Here is a 23,387-nt window from a genome sequence, read left to right on the forward strand (position 1 = left end):
CTCAGACACCCAGATCATTTTTATAGATTGTGAACTGTTGTGACCCACTACTAACAAACTGTCATCCTGAAGATTATCCATTTATTCTACTCTTCTTGCTTTCTGACTGTTAACCAATTCTCATTATCATGTACTCTAAATTTATTGACCAACGTACTCCAGGGGACATTATCACAAGCCTCATGAAAATTCAAATACACCATATCCATTCCTTGTCCTTTATCAATGATAAAAGTAATATCCTCAAAATACTCCCAGCAAGTATGTAGCATATTATTTCCTTTCATAAACCAGTTTTAACTGTCTTAAATCTACAGTTACCATATCCTTTATAATAGATCCTAGCATTTTCCATTGTATTGATCTCAAATAAAAGATATGTTATTCTCCATTCTCCTAGTTCCTCAGTTCTGAAATAGAAGGTTTTCATTTGCTACTTTCCAGTCTACAGGAATGATAAATTTGTATTTCACCATCTGCCATCATGGGATTTGAGCCCAAGTCCCTCAGATTATTAGGCAAGTGACAGTACCACTATGCTACTAGCAGCTAGTATGTTGAGGAAAAACAAAGCTTTCAAAGATTTTATTCTTGACCTTAAATATCTTTCAAGGACCCACAATGGCATCCTCCATTATGATGGTCATCGGAAGGATTACTACCTGATATACCATATCTCTTCATTGGTTGGGATGGTTGCTACTTCTCTGCTTTTCAAGCATTACATTGTATGGTTTTGGGAAATTTTTGTGTGGTTTTTCGATGTTATCTCATAGATGAGACTCCAAAACGTGCATACAGGAAGATTCTTAATCCAAATCACTGATTGCTCATTGGTAATCCATTCAATGTTATACAAGTGGCTGGTTCCAGGCTTGATTGCTGCGAAGAGATAACTGACTCCAACTTGGAAGGCAACGACCACTCTAGGAACCCAATATTAGAAAAAGAAAGCTATTACCGTATTACTTGCTGGTGATCACTTTTTGTGTTTCCTGATGGAGATTCGTTTTGACTTCTCTGCCTGGATGGTGACCTAGTTGGGTTGGCTGCATGCCCTGTTTGTATGAATTTTGAAAGAATGAAAGTTAATCTGGTGGTTTATGCAAAATCCAGCCAGTCTGGGGGAAGGTGAATATCTTTCTGGATGAATGGTTGGGTATCAGTTGAGAAACACATCCAGCTGAGTGGAGATGACGTTCAGAATTGAATTGCTGACTGAAAATCAGTCCTGGTTCATGTGGGGAAAAAAGTTTTCTTGAGATACCTGTCACCGAAGGCAACTTAGAAATCAGATTTGTTAGAACTGCACGTTTTGCCGGGAAGGGATAAATTGTAAGGGAATTGAATAAGGAAAATTGTTAATGCAAATCGCCATGATCTTTAATCCTCAATAACTATTTTCTTGCAAAACTTATTACAATATAGGTCTATCTGCAATTTAGTATTTAAATAACAAGTTGACCCACCTGTCCAGTGCATAAGTCACAAGTCTGCATTACTGGTTCTGTTTATGGATTGATTTTAACATTTAGCAAGGATTTAAACATCTGAGCACACAATTAGATTTCTATTGCTTCCAAATTTTATCAAATTTCCTGCCTGTTTTTTTCATGGTTAAATACATTATAAGATTTTAACTCTTTTTGAGTAATTGAGTAATTAATAGGGTTGTAACAAGTTGTCACCAGCCAGTTTCTTTTCGGAAGTTAAAGCACGTTTTGAGACATATTGGTGATTTTAAAAAAAATTAATGTCCCTATGCCTTTTAATTGTGAAAAGAAAGTGAATTGTCTTCTGCTATCTGCCATTTTTCTTCACTTCTACAATCAGATGGTACAGATGAGCCACACTCTGGTACAACATAGAGAGTCATAGAGATGTACAGCATGGAAACAGACCCTTCGGTCCAACTTGTCCATGCTGACCAGATATCCTAAATATTCGCATCCCATTTGCCAGAATTTGGCCCATATCCCTCTAAACCCTTTCCATTCAAATGCCTTTTAAATGTTGTAATTGTACCAGCCTCCACCACTTCCGCTGGCAACTCATTCCATGCACACACCACCTCTGCGTGGAAAAAGTTGCCCCTTGAGTCCCTTTTTTAAATTTTCCCCCCCATCTAAAACCTATGCTTCCTAGTTTTGGACTCCCCAAAGTTTAAGAATGCTAAGATATGTTTGGAAAATTGGTAACCAGTTGTTTTGTTATTCTGGGTGAGGATTGTTGTGTGCTTTGGTGTTTTGAACAGGCGAAAAGTAAGAACTGCTGAATATAGGAATCATTTGAGTAATTTTTGTGCAATATGATTCACACGACCGGGGAGAAATTTTTTATTTTCATGTTTCTAGAACATTAAAAAAATTGACGCAAATATGACTAAGTTCAGACAGGTATTCACAATCCACTGCACAGGGGGCAGCATTTGTCGAGATTCAGATATATAGTTCTTTTAAGTCTTTCACAGGGAAAGCTTTTATTGCTATTTATGTGAATTTATCAGATGGAGGCACATGTTATTATCATGAGCCTGAGGAGTCTAATAGATTTACAGACTTTATTTGTCTTATTCTGTTATCTCTGAGAGAGCTAACAGTTGTATCAAGTGGAACATCTTCTGTTTATCTAGCACCAAGGACCCTCAGGCAATGCAGTCAGGATAGTGCTGTAATACTTATGGGGAGACTGGAGACTCACCTCAGCTGCATCCCTAAGGTCTAATGAGTGGCCTAGGAAATTTGATTCACAATGGTGAAGCTCACCTCAACGATGACCCTTAGCAGATCAAAGATAAATGGAATCCATATATCATGCTGACTAGAAATCATAGCACCATAGGTTTTACTCAACTTTGCAATGCAACACCATGCTGATTATTTTTTGAATGCACATAGGCAATGGAAATGTCAGCTGGTAATGTGTAATAGACAACTGACAATCACAGCCTTTTTTTTTGATGAGTTTGACATAATCTAGATCACTGGAAAGATATTGTTTTGCTTTTGCTTATTGAGAATAGTCTGAGCTGGATCTAATCAATGAGTGAAGTACTGGACCTGAATATTTAAAACTGTGTTTGTGCCATAACAGTTGCGGTTCCACTCATGTTTAACTTTTTTTTTCAGCAATACTGTGTGCAGTGACGTTACCGAGTCAATTCTTCCTGCTCCTCCTTTATCCAGTGACACAGATGTTGTTGGTGCTGAACACATTTCAATAAGGTACTTCAAATATTTACAAAGTGTGTTCTCCAGCGTCCCTTTTTTTGCATATTTTTTCTTTGACTGTCACTGTAATTTTGTGGTCATCATTTTTTTTAATGCTGTACAAAAATGTGTTTTATTGGCCCATAAATATTATATATCAGTGATGCTGTACCTCAAGGCTCCAGTGACCTTCTCTCCCTACTGCTCTATGTAGTGATGTTGATTCACAGGTGGATTTCATAAAAGCACTGCAATGACTTTTAATAGTGTAGAGTCCTTGACCTTGTTGTTGATTTCTAGTTGTAAGGATGTATCTTTGACCTCCATTATTAATGTTAATTACTGTATATCTAATATCCTGCTCAAGTTGGATTTTGGTTTCAATAAATACTTAGAGGTATCACTAGCTATGTACAAATAAGACAATGGAAGGTGAATTTGTTTCAAGTCAAATGGAAAGTTTTTTCCTTTTCTTGTTAAATTAATATTGCCATTTATTGTGTTCCTTTTAAGCAGACACTAAAATTTGAGAGTCCCTAATGTGGTCCTGGTGCAGACCGCAGTTAACAATATCACAAACTTATTCTTAAGTCTAGCCCGATGCTTTATGTAACCTAGATGTTCCTTAGCCAATGAGATTTTGTCAATGTATTAAGGCATTTGATGCATGACAAACCTATGAGTTTTATGTGGCAAAATCTGGCTTACTGTCCAATTGGTATATATTCTGGTTGTGTCACTAGAATCACCTGGGAAGCCTTGAGTAATTTAGGGTTAGGATTAGGGTAACCCCAACCCTAATGCTGATTGTTTTCAGTCTAAATTATTAATATCAACTGGGAAAGGATGCCCACATGGTGTCTTTGGCAGAAGAGAATCTCTATAATGATAAATATAATAGGTTTATTAATAGTACTTAATAGATGGTTACATTACCTCTAGGTTACATAAAGCATCAGGCTAGTATTAAGAATAAGTTTGTGGTACTGTTAACTGCAAGAATCATTAGAACTGAAACCTCGAATGCATTTGTTAGCTCCCCTATGAGCCTTTCCTTAAATTCTGATGGACAGTGCTTATTGCATGATATCAGATAACCTTTTCTGGGTACCAACTGTCTCATACAACAGTCATAATAAAGGTCAGAATGTCACATGCCAGCAGCAAATATAGAGTGGCTCTCTGCTGTACAAGTGTTGTTGCCTTTTTTTGTGCAACTGTGGGTCCATATGACTTTTTAAAGTACTATCTGCTCAAAGATAGGTAGCAAGTGAAAACGTTCCTGTAACACGGAGGGAAGTGTCTCAGACCAATTTTTGAAAACTTAATCCACCCTAAAGCTCAAGCCACAGCCATAATGTTCACAGACCCTCCTGATGCTTCCCTGCTCTCAACATCCGCAAGCACACGCAGGCACGAGCTCATACACGGATATTCAGACCCATATACGCACCTTTAACCCCAGATGACAATATTCCCTTGTGTCCACAGAGCAGACTCCAGGCTGCTGCATCTCATAATAGGAGGTATAGCCATATTGTCAGTCCCATGTTTCTCACAAAGCTTATGTCAAATGAATCTGAAGTGGTTCATTACTAGTGTATATTTATCAACCATTGCAAGCAAGGAGGCAGAGCATAGAAATCAAGCCCAGAAAACATGAATAATACCAAATTGTACATTTTTAATCTGGTGGAAGTAGGGTAGAGAAACTTTACATACATTTTAATGGGTATAATGAACTGTTTGTTAAATAAAACCATTGTTACTCTGAAGTGCACACAAATGGATTGGCAGCAAGATACTTTTCAACAATACACTGTTGCCATGGAAACAAAGCACTTCCTAAGCTCGAATATACATGATAACAGTTGTAACTTTTGTTCTTTTGTTATAATCTTGTATGTAATGATGATTTGAAGTGTGGACAGAACATTATTGTACTGGCTTGGCATGAATATAAGACATCTCTCAAGTTGGAAAGGTCAATTTATCAATGAATCTTGGAAAATAATCTTGGCAGTAATCCTTTGAATGATGAGTATTCAAAATTTTCCCTCATGAGTGGCTGCAGAACATTGAAAAGTTTCAGTGGGGGAAAAGAGAACAGACAGAAAGAATACCTAAGTGATTACTGCATGGAATTGCATTGTCAGAGAGTTAGATAAATCCTTTTGCGCATGTGATTCCAAGTCTGAAATGATGTGTTGCTTCTTAGAAGCTAGGATTCAAAATACAACCAAATGAATCCAAAAGCTTCTGAACTATGAAGGTAAATAGCCAGTAATCTTTGTCTCTGTGAAAGCCAATGATGTGGAAAGGATCTGAAAAGGGATTTAGTTGAGCTAAGTTATAGATTAGAAGTGGAATCTCCAGCATAGCTGGATAACTCTTAGTGTAATGCACTTGGATCAATAAGCGGAAGATTTGGATTGTCAAGAAGTAGTAGATGTATGATGCAGATAGCGGAGCTTCAGATTTCTGGGGTATTGGAACTGCATTTCAGGGCATGCAAGGTTGCTTCAATGCGTTGGTTTGCATCTTAACCAGATCGGCAAGATTAAAGAGGATGTGTGGCAAAATACTTTAACTTGTTAGGATAGTCATTACAGAAATTTTTCCTCTGCAAGTTAAAAGATGAATGCATCCATAAGAATGGGGATTAAATACCCAGATAAAATTACTGTACATGAATGCAATTATGACAAGCAATGAAAGTTTAAGAGTTAGCATCCATTACAAGGATCTGGATGCACATTGAGCACGACTGGAAGCTACAATTGCCAGCTTATAAGATTTTCAGAATTTAAAAAAAACTGCAAATTTGGAAAAGGAGGATAAGCAGCAACATTGATTAAAATAGAACACAATCACTGCAGTAAGGGTGATCATACCTTGGAAAATGTTTGCATAGAATAAAGATATTGCAAAGGCTCTTGTAGATATTGCCTACAAAACACCCAATAGGAGTAATGGTGGGTGATTTGTAAGTATGGAGATACAGGAAGAATATGGCATCCAGTTTTAAACATACAGGTCTAGTTCCTCCATTGTATGTTAATTGTCTATTAAATGGATAATTAATTCTATTTAAGTGGTGGAGATTAATTGTGGAGTCATTAGTAGTCACACAGAGAGGACCCTAAGGGCTCTTTGTGACACAGTGGTAGTGTTCTTAACTTTTGAGGCAGAAGGCCCAGGTTCAAGTTACACCTGCTCCAGAGGTGTGTAATTACAATACTGAACAGGTTGATTAGAAAATATGTATAGAGGATCATATTATGGAGATAGTCTTTGGACCTGACTACCTACCTCCTATTTCATTTTTATGCATCTGGGTGTACTTGGAGAGGGATTGTGTGGTGCCCACTGGCATGCTTGAACCTTTCATGACTTGTGGGCATAGAGGACCAAGCAATCAATTCTGAGAATGATTATTTGCATTAGTTTTTAAAATGTTTTTAGAAGATTTAGTATTATTTAGTGCCCCTTTCATGGCCCAATACTAATTACTTTAGTTAAATGGTTTTAAAAAGTATTTTAAAGAGCGTTAGGGGACGAAAAGGCCAGGTTCAAGTCCCACTTGCTCCAGAGATGTTTCATAAAAGAGCTGAACAGGAATAAACTGACACCTTGGTTGTTGGATTAGTGGGACACCATATTTAATAGATCCCTTGAAATTTAAGGTTTTTGAATGTATTAAGTCTAAGCTCCAGTTCTATGCTTCACCAGTTAGGTATATTTTAACATAGTAACAGAGGTGATTACCTAAAGTTGAAGGTTGGGAACTTTAGGTCATTATTAGACGAAACTAAAACTAAAATTCTGGTGGCAAATATGGAAAATGGCAGAAAACAAGTTTTTTAAGTATTGAAGTGTGATTACCTTTTGATTTTCTTTGGGTCTCAACCACATGAATAGTGGAAAATTGACATTGATATGTACATGTGTGTCTGATTTGATTTGATATGATTTACTTACTATCATGTGTATTTTGTTACAAAATGCTGTGAAAAATTTTGCATAATATCACCACTCTCCATCTTGAAACACAGAAAAATGGGCCAAAACATAGAATATTAAGCTAGAAAAGTCAAGAAAAAGTGTTCAAAAATCCTTTCTGTTAAGTGCTTCACCATGGGTCATGGGCCTGGTGGCCAGACCACTTTGCCATGCCACTAGAGTGAGAATCACCACTCTTTGACACGAGCCAGTCCCCAGCAATTCCCTTGCTGCTACGAATCCTCGCTGGACCTCATCAATGCAAATGTCACCGATGCTGCCAGATACCACATCGGCCCAAACTTGGCTTCGGTGCCACCATAAGTCGCCTTCGAGTTCATCTCACCGATAACACCGGTCTCGTACTGAGGCCAAATGCAATTCCTTTCTCTCCTCCTTGAATCTGTGCTAGATGCAGGTCCTACTGGGATCCCAGACATACCTCTGTCCAGCAGGAATGAGTCAGCACTCTAAATGCCTCATCAAAGCAGAAGCCACTGGGAACCCAAACTCTCCTCGCCAGTGTCACGAGTCTGCACTGGGTCCACTTGCCACTGTCAATGCTGTATCTGCCATCGAGACCTTCAACAAGATGTAATTGAATTAAAGTGGAAAAAAATTAAGAGACAGAAAAAAAGAAAAGAAACAAAAGAAAAGAGGACAGGGTGATTAGGCCCCAGGCTAAGGAACCCTACTCCATTGCTATCTTACCCAAAACCCAACCTGAGAAAAAAGTATATTCTCGCTGATATCACTTCCTGCAAGAACTAAAATCGGAAATACTGTATGTTCTGAGATGGATTTTAGTAAATTGGATAATGAGGGAAGATTGGAATTTCTGGCAGACTGAATCTACAAAGATGATCTGTTAAATGTCTACGCGGATTGGTTTCAGAAAATTATAGATTGTTTAATGAGACAGTTTCAACAAATTGTATATAAAGTTAGCAGAACCTAAGTCCGACTTGATGAAACGGATTTAGGGATTGCACTGAAGAGTCTGATTTGGACAAACAGCTAATCTAACTGGTGTCTTGTTCATGGAAAAGGAGCCTCTGCTAGATCAGATGCCTGCTGCTTTAAATAACAATTCCTTGGAGAAACAATCATTGCGTTCAGCTTTCATGGAAAAAAAAGTAAAGAATTCTGTTGGGACAAAGTATGGAAGGCTTGATGGTTACCAGATTTTGAAATAATTCAGATACTGGGGTTAAATTTAGAAATCTGACTTTATGGCTGACAGTTGATATATTGTGTCAACAATTCTCAAATATAAGATGTCTTCATTCAGGCCAATAGCCTGGGTATTGAGCACATGAGCAAAACACAACTACAGCTCGGATGTGTCAAAACTACACAAGACCTTAACCCTTTGGGTTTGGCCCTTCGATAATATGTTCTTGATGAAATTCTTTATTTCCCTGAAATGTACATAAATTAGATTCCTGTAACATTTGTATATTCGTTCAATACTTATTATGGAATTACCCAATGTATGATGTTGCTATGTATTTGGTTGTTAATGAACAGTCACCTGCAGAACTGGATAAATTCATATTAAGATTAAGTGGTTTTACTACTTGTTTGTTCAGTTAGATAGCATTCTTGTCAAAAGCAAATGCTTAACTATTTTTTCCTCCGAGATACAAGTTGACACAATGTGGATTGTATTGAGTCCTGTGACTGTACAGCAAATGAACACTGGCATCAAAAAAATACTTAGCAGAAAATATGATCACTCCAGTCCTGACCACATATACTAGGTGCTTTCATGCTGACTCAAATTTCCCATCAAACATTTTAGACGATTTTTTTACGATTTAAGTTACTTGCAATGTTTTTATTTGCTCAAAGTATTAAGTAAAATGAGAATTATAAATACAATGGAAAATCAGACAAATGTTGGTACTTCAGTACATCTTGTTTCATTTAAAGGAGATGATCTATCCAAAGCTATTGGACCTTTCACTGTGCAAAACACTTAGTGTTCATGTTTCTTTCTGCGAAAGCTGTAACCTGATTCCTTTAGAGGGCATTTAAGTGTAATAGTGATTGTACCTGCATGAGGTGGGGACTCTCAATGAAAATTTTGGGCAGACTGTTACAAGGGGCCTGAATCATGTGGGCTATGGCAAGAAATGTGACAGAATCATGTGAGAAATCTTGTGAAACTCATCTCAATGTCAGACAACTCGATACATTGTTTAACTAAGTTCCAGTTTGACTAAAACCTTACAGAATTAGTCTTCACCAAGGTCCATGGAGCCACCAGGTCTTGGGTCACTGCATCTTAACGTAGTGTTAAGGGCAGCCTCCGATATGGCCATAGTCAAGCATCCAGTTAGGTTATTCTCAGTCGGGCTGTGTGTTTCTGCAGCCTGGGAATGAGTTGTGGTCAGTCGTGTGGCATATAATGCCAATTCAGGAGGTAGAACTAACACAGTCATTGCACCTCCCCGCTACCTAATCTATTGCCATTCTGATAATAATTTGCTTTCCTATTTTTGATACCAAAGTGGATAACATCACATTTACCTGCATTATACTTGGTCTTCCACATCTTTGCTCACTCACTCAACTTGTCCAAATCACTCTGAAGCTTCTTTGCATCTTCCTCACTGGTCGCCACTCCCCACTCACCAGCACCACCAAGCTTTGTCTCACTTGTCATTTACATCGAATATGAAGTCGTACATATTCAGTTGGTGGCATTTAGAAATCTTGGTATCTCTGCAGCAACAGTCCTAGTTTTCTGAGGACCAGAATTCTCTCCACATAGTGGGTGGGGAACCTGATGTCAGGCCACCTTCCATCCCTCCTGTCTCTTTATGCACTATAATGGGCTGTTTTCTCCTGTATCGTGAGGAGAGGATTGAGGTGAGGTGTATGTAGAGGGAACAACTGTTAGGGAGCTGGTGTGTGTGATTGAAATATGGTGAGGAAAGACCACCATGCGAGTGCCGTGTTCCACATTCCCAGGTGAGTGAATAGGCAGCACAGCGGCCATGGATTGTTAGTTGTGAGGGGTTCATTGGGGGGAACCAAAAGGAAGGGAAGTTGTTGCAGGCAGTCTTGAGTGTCGGACCATGAGCCCTCTACAATAGCAGAGATTGAGTATGTGGTAGTAGAGCTCTTCCCTAGCAGAATGGATTTGGCCTTCTTGTGGCACTGCTGGCCATTCTTTGAGAGTGCAGAGACTGCACTAACCTGGGTGATGACCTCCGAGCAGAATGCTTGAGTCTAGTGGCTTGGCAGCCTCTGCTGGACTGAGGAGAGGACAGTTCCATCCACCAAAAATTTCAGAATCACAGCACCATTTCCCCCTTCTTACACATCTTCAGAAAGACTGTCTTTGAGTAGTCCAGTTTTGGAATGCCAGTTCTTGCCTGGGTTCACAGCAGCCTTTTAAAGATGGCATGGGCACCAGCGATGCTGATCTTTGTGCGGATGTCCAGTCAGTTGCAAGTTCTTCTGGGAATGGCAAGTGGTAGAATGGAGTTAGAATTAAGCAAGAGGGGTGCCATTGACATTGGTTAGGTAGTTAATGAGGTGAATTTCGTAGGCTGGAGCAACAGATTTCTCCATCCCTCAGGGAGAGAAACCCTGTGTGAAACTTGACAAATCTGACGCTCAATCAAAAAAACGTAAGATTCAGCCCATTGTTCCTGCCTGAATATGGTTAATATCCTGTGAGTCATGTGTCTTTAATTCCATATAATAGTAATGGAAAATGGTTTGTCTCCTTGCCTGATGTTAAATGCTGGACTTTTTGTAATGGGGTCAGCATGTCCTTTCGCACTTTTGAATTACCAACAGCCTAGGAATTAGACCAGACCAAAGCATCACAAATTTGGTCTGCTCAGATCATTTGTTTATTCCTAGACACTGTCACAGCCCTAAAAGCAGTTTTCTGGTCCTGGGAACAAAGAAAATTGTCTGACTTGGCCACTAGTCAGGCAGCAAGTGTTGTCTTGAAGGCGAAATACTTGGAATGCAAGGCTTTTGATAGCAAAGTTTGATTTCAAATTTTGTCACTTCAGTGAAAATGAGATAGATTGGTGCAAATTTCTAAATTGCACAATGATGTTCTGATTGCTAGCTGTTGATGTTTTATCAAGTGGAATCATTTCTGTAAGGTAAACCTATAACATCGTTAGTTTATTTGTTAGAGAATATGTACTGGGAAATGCTATTGATTGTGTTTCTCACTTTTCAGTGTTCCGGTGCCTTCTGAATGTGAACAGCCAGTTCCTCCTCTTCCTCTACCTCTTCCACTTGCACCTTTGCAATCTGATGATGCAGATAAAACAACCACTGACGTAACAGGGCAACAAAAACACCTTGTCAGGTACGCCATGTGTAAAATAGAATTGGGTATGAGGCTCTCAAGGACAGCCAAATGCTTTCAACATCTGCACCCTCCCCACTCCCCTTAGTTAAATGAGAGGCAGCTTGGGGCAGACAACGAGGATGCAGGTGCTAACTGCTGGCAGTTCATGTGTGATATTTTGAGCTTCGTTCCTATCAGGAACAGCTCGAATTCAATCAGTCTAAAAGAAAGCATCAATATTGGCCAAATAACCTAATTTTAAATTAACACATCTCTGTGGAGTGGGGGACAGTTGGGGTCATGGTCATGTGCATCCATGAAGCTATTTCTAATGTACCTTATCTTCAATATTTGGGTGTCAATTAGTTTTCTGAAACTTTCAATAACAGCAAGCACCTCAGGGTGCTATGGTTGAGGACTAGGAGATTTGTGCCAGTTTTTCTACTATCCATTAGTGCAACTTTGAGGCCATAATTAACCAATTCCAGTCTCCATTGAAAATCAGAATCCAAATTGTTGGTTTTACTCTCAGGGTCATTGTGTATACTGACTGACCCAAAGATCCTGGCAGGGTGATTGTTCAAGGAAAATGATGGGCATGGCTCTAACACGTCACTTGGATGATATCTGGTGCTGTTCAGTCCTGTATTGTTTGCAAATAGTCACTGTCTGCCGAAATGCATCAAAGGTTAGCCCCGAAAACATTTTTACGTCTGGGCCTTTCAAAAGGATAATATTCAATAGAGAGTTACTTCTTGACTTTGGGAGTTGGTAAGCTTCGTTGGCGGGATGGCTGATTTGCAGTACAAAGGGACATCAACAGCATTAGTTCATGCCCCTGTGGAGGGTTCCATAAAGAACACTCCTACTTAACCCATCCTCTTGGCTGACGGTGTGGTAATCCACAGGTTAAACCACCACAAGTCACCTCTCTCTGACAATAACATTGCCATAGCTTGCCAGATTATAGGCCTACTCTGTCATTAGAGAGCAAGAGATGACTGATGGTCATTTTAACCTGAGGATGGGCACACCTCCGGGGAAGAGGTGGGCAGGGGGGGGCGGGAGTGGGAGGTTGATAATGATAGACCTTAATGGTAATGTCAGCTGGTGCAGGCATTCAACCAGCGCTGGTTGGCATGAGAAAGCAGCCCTATGATCAGGTAGGGCTTCTGGCTATTTGTTGAATTTTTATTGAAAGATTTTCTGGCATCCAAAGATTTTCTTTTAGTTAAAGCAAAATGAGAAGAAAACTGATTTAAAAGAGTGACAGATGGTTGAAGCGATCTGAGTGTGCATTGGGGTTACTGAGGGCATGAATCAAGATTATTCCTGATTTTTGCATCATGGAAACTGTTTGAAATATGAAAAAAAATGCATAAATGCACTCAACTTGATGTTCTATCATGTTGAAATGATGTGGCTGTTGGTTTACCTGTGTAGATCAGTAGCTATTTGCAATAAAGGCTGCACTGTTGTCTTACTTTTGTTCACTGAAACCAAGAGAGAACATGTTTTGAGAGGCTTGGTCATGTTTGCATTTTTGCAGTGTTTCTTTGTCAAGTGATTCTGAAGAGCCAATTGTTCCTGCTCTTTCATTTGTACCACCCCTTTCACCTGAAGGGAGTAACAACCCACAGGTTGATGTGACAGACCTGCAGGAACTTGTAAGGTATGTGGTGTAAAAATTTGAGTTACAAACTTATTATGTGATACTCTTTTTTTTTGGCTTTCCATTTTAGAATTATGTTAATCAGTAAAGTGAAGTTGAGAATTGATTTCCAATTTTCCGACTCCAGTGCTTGGTGTCACTGAGAGGTGTGTTTTCAGTTTGATGGTGAGCTGAGGAGACCCCTGTTCTTTCTTGAGTTGGAAGTGCACCCTAGTGGGTAGGTTCTGTCATTGCAAGAGCTTGTCCAGATGTGAAGGCAGTGACGTTTCATGCCTTGCTCTGACTGTTTCAGCTCATTTGAGTTAAAGGAAATGCAAATTATGGGCTTGAATTTTCTTGGTATCTTTAGCATTTATATGCTGATTTCCTGAAGAAATTCCTGCCTAAGTGACTACACTATTTGGTTAATGTGCTAGATGCTATTTTTTTCAAAATCTCTGGGGTGTTAAGGAAGGCAAATCATGAGTGCTTATTTGCAAGGATTAGATTAGATTAGATTAGATTAGATTCCCTATAGTGTGGAAACAGGCCCTTCAGCCCAACAAGTCCACACCGCCCCTTGAAGCATCCCACCCAGACCCATCCCCGTATAACCCACACAACCCTGAATCCGACGGGCAATTTAGCATGGCCGATCCACCAAGCCTGCACATCTTTGGACTGTGGAAGGAAACCAGAGCACCCGGAGGAAACCCACGCAGACACGGGGAGAATGTCACATACCTGGTGGTACAACCAGAGGATTTCTGCTCAAATATCAGTGCAGTATGCTGGAATCTTTAGACCCTTATGAAACAGACACTGCTGCTCCACGTTCTCGCTTTAGCTGCAGGTGAGGTTTTGAGAGCTGCAAAGAGTTCCAAATTGTATCCCTGACTACGCAAACATTTTTACAACTTGTGTTTGTCACAGTCTTTTTTTAATTGGATTTGCACTTGACCCCTTCTTTATTGCACTTCAGATTAACGCTACCCCTATAACTTTGGGCTTCTGACTAGTCCTGCACCCCTCCAACAACCACCAGCTCTTCATTTCACTTGGAGCAATTCTGAAAAGGCTTTGGCTTTTCTCGTGTGAGCATTGGAATAAGAAGCAGCAGCACATGGAGATGAGAGGGTTAAGTCAGTGGTTGAGAAGGCACTAACCCATTAAACACTCCCATCCTCCACTTTGCTGGAGTCACTGCAGGTACTTTGAGGAGTTCAAGGCCACCATTGCACAAATGTGAAACCAACTTCATGAAGATCTTACACCACAGCCACTGCTAGAAGACCTGCCAGTCATGGTGGTGGTGATTGCAACCTGAAAATTCTTAACACTGAATCCTTTCAAAGTGTCAATCACCCAGGAACCTAAATATGGGGGTATGTACACAGTATCTCTTCTGGTTATTCCTTGAGAAGCATACTTGGTAATCTATCTTGGTGGGTGGCGCAGTGGCTCAGTGGTTAGCACTGCTGCTTCACAGCGTCAGGGACCCACATTCAATTCCACTCTCAAGCAACTGTCAGTGTGGAGTTTGCACATTGTCTCTGTGGATGCTCTGGTTTCCTCCCACAGTCCAAAGATGTGCAGAGTAGGTGGATTGGCCATGCTAAATTGCCCATAGTGTCCAGAGGTGTGCACATCAGGTGGATAAGCCATGGGAAATGCAGGGTTACAGGAATAGGGTAGATCAGAGTCGGATCCTCTTTGGTTGGTCGGTGGGGACTCGATTGGCCACACTGTACGGATTCTATGATTTGGAACGAACTCATCCTTTGGTAGCGAACTGTAGTTCCATGTCAGATAGACAGTTCCAGATAGATAAGCAGTAGTCTGGGAATTGTGGACAATTGCCTAGCAGCCGAAATTAATAATGGAACATATGGATGCCCCTTGCCTTTGGGGACTTTGTTTTCTTCTCCCTTGGAGCTAGGCAGCCCAGCAGCTCAACATCTTTTAAATATAACAAAGAACTGTGAATGCTGAAGATCTGAAACGAAAGCAGAACTCTTTGGAGAAACTCAGCAGGTATGGCAGCATCTGTGGCGTGAAAACAGAGTTAATATTTCTGAGTGCAGTGACCACCTTCAGGTTCTGTGGATAAGTGGTACAAATTCATGTCATAAGTGATAATTGAACAGATTCTCTTGGCTAAGATTGCCTCCAGCCACAGGTAGTGAGCTGCAGTATGTAGCCTACAATTAAGTGTGCGCACATTCAGAAACTGAGCTGCAGATCATTATTGACACCTTCTCTGAAGTATATGAGAAAATGAGCATCTCACTAAACACTTCTATAAAACTAAGGTCTTCTGCCACTCATTCTTGTAGCCACTTTGCTCCATTGTTTAAGATCAACTGCAAGATTGTGAAAAATATGTTCATTTTTCAATTCTGTGGTGGAATATTTTGGTGAGCTTTTCAAACAATATTCACCTCACATGTGACAGAGTCTGGAGACTTCCCATTGGGTTTATCAGCTACCTCAGAACTCATCAAATCCAAACAGAAAAAGCCATTCTCAATCCTGAAGGACAGCCTAAGAGAAGGGTGCAGCACGTGAAGGAGGTGGGCATGATTACCTGGATTTCTGTATTTAACAGTGTGTCAGTAGATAACAGATTTTGCTGCCTGATTTGCCCAGTAGTAATAGGGAATGCGGACAACCATCCTATTATTCATCCACTAAGGTTCAGACTATTGGGTATATGTGCCAGACACACTTCTGATTTAAACAAAACTGTACTGTTGGAATTTAGTCTCCAAAGATGGCACAGCTTGAAATGAAGATGGAAGACTGGTGAATCTATTTCTATTTAAGAAAGGAGAAGCTAATACTGCTTCAATTGGTGCTACTTTTCTTCTCTTTCCTAATGGCCCTGCAAGGCCCATTGATGGCTTTGGTCTCCACAATATTTTGATGGAAGGTGTTAAAACTCATTCCAGTCTGACAACAGAGGCAACAGAAAGTTGGAGGGACACAACTCAGTGTTGTAGCATAAGAATAGAAACTGATACCATATCTACAAGTGATGTTGAAGGGGATTGTGTAGGCTGGGAAGAAAATGAGCACTCTGAAGGGAACTGCTAAGAAATTAAATAAACCATTTGTACAGGTGTTCTGTCTGTGATTAGCTAGGTGAGAATGGTACCGAAGAGGCAGCGGTTTCATGGAGCACAAAGGGAGAAGAGCATTTGAAGTGAATGGTTACACCGGGGGCAATGAATGATTATGAACATCATTGTTATAGAGAGAAATGGCTTTAGTTAGGCATTTTTCAGTACCTTTTGGGAGAGGTGAAATCCTGACTGGACATGAGACGTCAAAATGTGAGGTCCCACTTCACATACAATCCCTACAGTGTGGAAAGAGGCCATTCAGCCCATCTGGTCTTCGATGACCCCCTTTTAGAGACCTCACCCAGGCCTAACCATCCCCCATCCTATCCCCGTAAACCCTGCATTTCCTATCGCTAATGCACCTAGCCTACGTATCCCTGGACACTTCAGGCAATGTAGCCTGGCCAACCCATGCAGCCTGCACATCTTTGGATTGTGGGAAGAAACTAGCACACTCAGTGAAACCTATGCAGACATAGAAGGAATAAACAAATTCCATACAGGCAGTCACCCAAGAGTGGAATTAACACAGGTCCGTGGTGCTGTGAGGCAGCGGTGCTAACCACTGTGCCACCGTGCTGCCCGTGGTGCAGAAGGTTAGAAGTTAAAGTGGAAAATGAGATTCTTTGCATATTTTTAAAGAGGGCATTTTTCAGAGCAGAAAGAAAATCCTGTTTTCTTTAAAGGCAAATAGTAATACTTTAAATTAAAAGCATTGTCCCAGGCATTCCTTTTATTAGGCCCTCTTAAGGTCATCTATAAAACGTTTTGCAACATCATAAAATGGACCATAATGTACAGGACATTTAACTGCACTTCCCATTAGTTAGAACACCCCTGTAGTTTTAAGTTTCTCAGTTTTCTGGCGGCCAGTTACTGAAATGCAGATAGCGGCACATCTGAGTGTAGCTTCTTCAGCAATTAGATCACAATTTAGAAATTAGCAGAAGGGAGTTGAAGTTACAATGGGGTACTTAACATCAGTCATAGGCCTGGAATTTAAACTTGTAATGTGGGCCAAGCATGGATATGATGAAAGCCGCCTATCAAACAGGTCCTTCAACGAGCGGACCCATTGGTTAAGATGCTTCTGCACAGATCACATTGTCCCCTGTAACGTGTGCCTGTGGAAGTGTCATTGCTTACTGTACATGGTACAACCTTGCCCTCCAGAGAGGAACTGGAACTGGTGGAGAAGCCCAGGTTCCCTGAAGAGGAAGTTGATTTGCACTCGATAGAATCATTGAATCATAGAATCTCTATAGTGGGGAAACAGGTCATTCAGCCCATCAAGTTCACATTGACCCTCCAAAGACCATCCCACCCAGACCCAGCCCTAGTCCCCTACTCTATGCCTGTAACTTGCATTTTCCGTGCCCAATCCACTTTTGCTGCACATCTTTGGACTGTGGGGAGAAACTGGAACATTTGGAGGAAATCCATGCAGATATAGGGAGAATGTGTAAACTTCACAAAGACAGTCACCCGAGGGTGGAGTTGAACACAGATCCCTGGTGCTGTGAGGCAATAATGCTAACCACTGAGCCACAGTGCTACCCAATCAGAGTAGCTGTGCAATCTGGTCCACAGAACAGTCTGTTGCCCAGGAAGTAAGAATTACTCTGATACTCAGAAGATGATAATGTACAGTGTCTCCCATTCAATAACAGCTTCCTGGTCCTTGATGCCTTCTCCGATTATTTCCCAGGCATAAACACCAAGGCCACATCAGGGCACTGCAAGTTACCACGCAATTTGAAGCAGAGATACTAGGAACTGCAGATGCTGGAGTGAAGAAGGGTCCAGACCTGAAACGTCAGCCTTCCTGCTCCTCTGATGCTACTTGGCCTGCTGTGTTTGTCCATCTCTATGCCTTGTTAATCTCACACAACATGAAGCAGTTAGTTTTGGTGGGATGCTTGTTAGAGGATCGGTGTGGACTCTATGAAGCTGAAACCCCACAAATGCAAATGCCCATATGTTATTAACATAGAGACAGATGACCAAATCAAACCAGCCACCCTGTATTCACAATGCAGTAAAATCAAAATACTCAATGATCCTCAAAATTGACCCCTGTGGTTCCTAACCAGATTTTGAAAATTGCCATTTCAAAACTTTGTGAATAACCAATACCAGGAAGTAAGAATTACTCTGATACTCAGAAGATGATAATGTTCGGTGTCTCCCATTCAATAACAGCTTCCTGGTCCTTGATGCCTACTCCGATTATCTCCCAGGCATAAACACCAAGGCCACATCAGGGCACTGCACTTTGCAGCATGAATAAAAGATTTAACAATTTATCACCAATATATTTAGCAGATCACAGTTAAATCACAAGGTAATCTCGTTAATATCTAAGCTTTAAACACAATCTTCTTTAACTCTGGTTCCCACTCTCACTGAGACGAACAGACAAACCGACACAGTTCAGGGGTAAATCAAAAGGGAAAAATGAATGAGATGTAAGTGATTGGTTCGCTTAACCCTGCTATTCTAAGAAATAGCCCCCAATGGTAGTAGCAGCTGCTCATCTGCTTCTTGTACTTCCATTTGACCCTTCCTGGTTTGAGAGAAACTGGGCTCCTCAGCTTCCTATCGCCCTGGACCTGGGTGATAGAGCTCCTAGGTTAGCGCGCATATCCAAAATCTGATCAGTGAGCTGCTGGGTTTGGGCCTTCATGGATGTCACCGGTTTCTCGATGGAGAAAGCTATTTGATCGAAAGCTCAGGTGGCCACAGTGCTCGTGGTCTGCAAGAACTCCCCAACCCATTGGAATCTCCCGTATTATATGTCCAACATCATCTGCCTGGTGGACAACTCCAGAGTTTCATTGTCAGATAGGGACTCAACATCCAGGTTGACTCCAGGAAACCTCTAAGTACCGAATGCCTGCACTATCTCCATCTTTATCTGCTGCTCTTGCAACTGTAAGTTGCATTACCAGTGTGCCTTTGTTTTACAGTCGAGCCATGTTTACCCACTGTGTTGATTTTCACCTGAACTAGTACTAGATATAGAGGAAGGATGCGGCACTGCACCCTCTGAGGCTGCCTGTTCCTCCTCAAAGGCAACAGAGTTTTCATGTGCAGTGGCAGAAACTAAATTGGAGAAGTTGTAGCATCTCTATCCTTTTGAAGGTTAGTTTGTAGCCATACACTTGCTCAAAATAGGCACCGAAAGCATTGGAAGATGTAAACCAGTGTTTAAACGGTTGACCTCTCAACATAGAGGCATCATTTCCATCCTGAAGTCAAAAAAACTCCAAAGTCATAATACTACCTTCATTCCAGCTTCCCCTGCTTATACACCCGAAACCCCCTGCAGCCCCTCGGCACCCTTTGCAACAGTTACAGATATGAGCCCTTGCAATCTTGCTAACAAAGGAATTTTGTCCAACTTTGCTTTAACCTATAGGCTGACTCCAATCTTTGGCAGAAAACTCCGGGACCACCTCAGTGGCTGGTAAAATAGCTAAGTTTCATACTATTTTTCTCTCTGACATTGTGCACCCCTTCTGCAAATAAAAAAGAACGTTTGTAATGTGTGCTTAACTTTTGCTTTCAAATATGTGGGCACTCTCTACTTTGCCACCAGATCACATTTGTCAGTGTTCTTTGCCAATTAGCAGGCTGAAGGTCAAACCACCCACCCATCCCACTGGAATCCCAGTGCGCTTTTCTGCTACCTTTAACACTTAAGAAACACACAAGACAATTCTATAATTGAACCACTAGAGTGATTATGCATAGCAACAAAATGGAATCCATGCATGCGCAGATACAACATGAGACACCAGTTCACTACTATAGGATCCTTAACGATATCCAAAATACAATTTCACAGCTTTTAAAATTCAATCTGTTGGCTGTAACAAGTGCAAATAAGCTTCTTTGTAAGCGTGTAAAACAGCTTACAAGATAGAAGAATAGGATGTGTATAAAACTGCAGATCAAGTTGGATTTTTTAGGCCAATCGAGAAAAGAAAAGCTGCAGCCCAGATATCTAGATGAAGTCATCAAAGGGTTAACATGCACGAAGGCGAGACATCCTTTCTGCAGTCTGACAGACCCCTGACGTGAGGCAGCAGCAGCCAAACAGCCTGTGTGCACAATCATCTCTTCTCATCTCTGTTTTGAAATGTAATTCAGCAAACTGTGATATGTCAATAAATTACACTGCTCTTATTAATGTGATTTCTTTGCAAATGCTTCAGTTCATATTAAATTTAAACTCCTTTGTAGATAAGTCTCAATTATTTTAAAAGAGCAAGTACTCATCTGAATATTAAAAATATTGTTTGACTTTGAATGGAATGGATTTCACTCGAGCTTTTGCCTTAGCCCTAATCCATTGATTTTTACATGCATGTAATAGAGCCAGAGAGGGACTTTATTCACACACATGATCAATGAATACATTTTTTTCAGTTAAAAATGAACAGGATCATCAGGAAAATATTACGAGGAGTTATTACCATAAATGATTAGCTTCCTGGTGAATGGTCATTCTGACTTATTTTGTTTGCCTGTCATGATCACCAAGAATCCTAATCTGTCGAATATGCAGGCCTGGTAATATGCCTTTGTCTGTCTATTACTGTAGACACCTCGTTTAAAAGACCAACAACAAAGGATTTTATTTTCATATACTTGATTCAAAGGACCACATCATTTTTTAACTCCTCTTGATCAACCTCCATCACATTATGCCTGCTTTAGGGAACAGCTTTCTTTACTCACAATTATTTGATAGTCTAGCCTCTCTAATGATGTTTACTTAATCGTTGATGGATGAGATCACACACGTAACTTAACATGTTTGTACGTTTGCCGTTGTTTGGTCGTAACGTGGAATCGCTCCTGAATATGATTTGAGTAGTTATATGATTGCACTTGCTTTCACACACAAAGTATAAGTGGTTTCCATGGACACCAAAATGTTTTTATTCCAACTGAATTAGCCAATTGGTTAAAAAATGTTATCGCTGAATTTATCTATGCCAAAACAAAGCAAAAATAGTGAAAGTAAATTAATTGAAAGACAGGTAGTAATGAGTTAATTGGATAAGAACTCCGTTCCTCTGGGGACCAATTTCCCGGTTCTATGGTTTCAGTGAGGGATGGGGAAAATGACAATTTGTGTGTTTGCTGAGCTGAACTCATCAGACTTCCCATGGTTGGCCGCGTTCATTTTGTGTTATGCATCCATCTTGAGTGAGGAGCTTACTTTCAGCAGGGAGCTGGAATGATCACCTTACAGGACTTTCTCAATCCTTCTTGACTGCAAACCTAGATAGGACGGACCAAGAGCAAGAGTACTTCCATTTTTATGGTGGTGCTAAGGAGATATTTGTGAGAGATGTGCTGATAATAACATTTGCCTTGTTTAGGATCCCAAGACGCTCTCCCAACAGGAACTCTATTCCCTCATCTTGAGGTAACGGGCAGATAGAAACTGTGTTTAGAGTAAAACAAAACTGCAAATGCTGGAATGCATGGCAGACAAACAGCAGTCTGGAAGAACACAGCAAGCCAGGCAGCATCTGGAAGAAAGGAGAAGTCAACGTTTGAGGTATTACCCTTCTTCAGAACTGAATGTGGAGGTAGGGAGAGCTACAGATAGAGAGGGGTGGAGGGAGAATCATGGTGATAAGTGGCACTGGTAGTAGGTATGATCTGGTTGGTTGATGGGAGGGATGAATCCGGTTGGTGGCTGGAAGGGACGGCCAAAAGGTGGAATGGAAGGAAGGGAGGCAGGGGATGGGTCAGAGCGTTATTTGAAATTGGAGAACTAAATGGTGAGTCCTCTGGGCTGGAGGATGTGCCCAGGCAGAGGATAAGGTGGGGTTCTTCAAATTTGCATTCTGAGTCACTGTGACATTGGAGGATGCCGAAGACAGACATGTCGGAGGGCGAGTGAGTTGGGGGTGTTGGAGTTGGGGGAGGGAGGGTTGAAATGGCAGTGACTAGAAGGTTAGGCTGGCCATTATGGGCCAGGCAAAAATGCTCAGCGAAATGGTCACCTAATCTCACTGATGTGGTCTTCTCTGTTTTGGGAGCACCAGATGCAATAGACTAGGGTTGAAGGAGATACAGGTGAAGCTCTGTCTTACCTGAAAGGACTGTTTAGGGCCCCGGATGGAGGTGAGTGAGTTGGTGTGTGGGTCAGTGTTGTACCAGGTTGGAGTGGCTGGTGGGGAATGTGCCACGAATTAAGGAGTGGCCAAGGGAATGGCCTTTACAGAAAGCAGAGAGGGGTGGGAAGTGGAAGATGTGTCAGGTGGTGGGATTTAAATGGAGTTGTCAGAAGTGTTTGAGGATAATACATTGGATTTTTTTTTCAAATTTGCATTCTGATTTGCTGCGTCATGGTCTTCAATACCTACTACCAGCATTCATCGATAACCACCATTCCACTAACCCCCCTATTTATCTGCAGCTCCCCCTAATCCCACATCCAGCCCTGAAGAAGGGTAATATCTGAAACATTAGCTTCTCCTTTTCCTCCAGGTACTGCCTGGCTTGCTGTGTTCGTCCACCTTCCTGTTTACATAGACAGAAAATGTGTGTCTGACAATCGAATAACATATGATAGCTCAGTTCAGGTGTTTGAACAGGGTAAGGAAAACAAAAAAAGACTGGCAATCAAAGCAGGTCAGGCAGCATCCATGGAGAGAGAAGAAAACAGAAATTGCTGGAAAAGCTCAGCAGGCCTGGCAGCATCTGTGAAGGGGAAAAACAGAGTTAACGTTTCGGGTCTGGTCTCCCTTCCTCAAAACTGCTGTGAACAATATATAAAGAGGGATTCCTGATTTTAGAACTTTTAAAGTTTTGAGTAATGATGCTCAACACTTTGGGACCTGAAACACCACCTTTGTTCTGTAGCTGAGAGAGTCAAGAATCTGAGTTGAAGAGACAGTCTTGTACTCTGAGAAACAATGCTTGATTTCTGCGTGCTCTAAATACCCAGAGCACAGTTGGAAAATAATCACCTGAGAAGCTACATTGGCTTGTGTGATGCTAATTTACAAATCCCAATTGACCTGAATGTTCATGTTTCCACC

The 23,387-nt window shown here is 41.0% G+C and overlaps 1 protein-coding gene across 3 annotated transcripts in view; it reads left to right on the forward strand.

Moving 5' to 3' along the window:
• Positions 1-23,387, forward strand: part of LOC125461914 (uncharacterized) — a 234,408-nt gene that overhangs the window by 96,831 nt on the left and 114,190 nt on the right. The window contains exons 10-13 of one of the 3 annotated variants that reach the window (XM_059653064.1): positions 3,129-3,224; positions 11,428-11,559; positions 13,091-13,213; positions 19,739-19,786. In XM_059653064.1, coding sequence (XP_059509047.1) covers positions 3,129-3,224; positions 11,428-11,559; positions 13,091-13,213; positions 19,739-19,786 — 399 coding nt within the window. The remainder of the gene's footprint in view (positions 1-3,128; positions 3,225-11,427; positions 11,560-13,090; positions 13,214-19,738; positions 19,787-23,387) is intronic. The other 2 variants (XM_059653065.1, XM_059653066.1) reach the window with 2 other exon arrangements.

Source organism: Stegostoma tigrinum, chromosome 20, assembly GCF_030684315.1.
Source record: "Stegostoma tigrinum isolate sSteTig4 chromosome 20, sSteTig4.hap1, whole genome shotgun sequence".
Taxonomy (NCBI): Eukaryota; Metazoa; Chordata; class Chondrichthyes; order Orectolobiformes; family Stegostomatidae; genus Stegostoma; species Stegostoma tigrinum.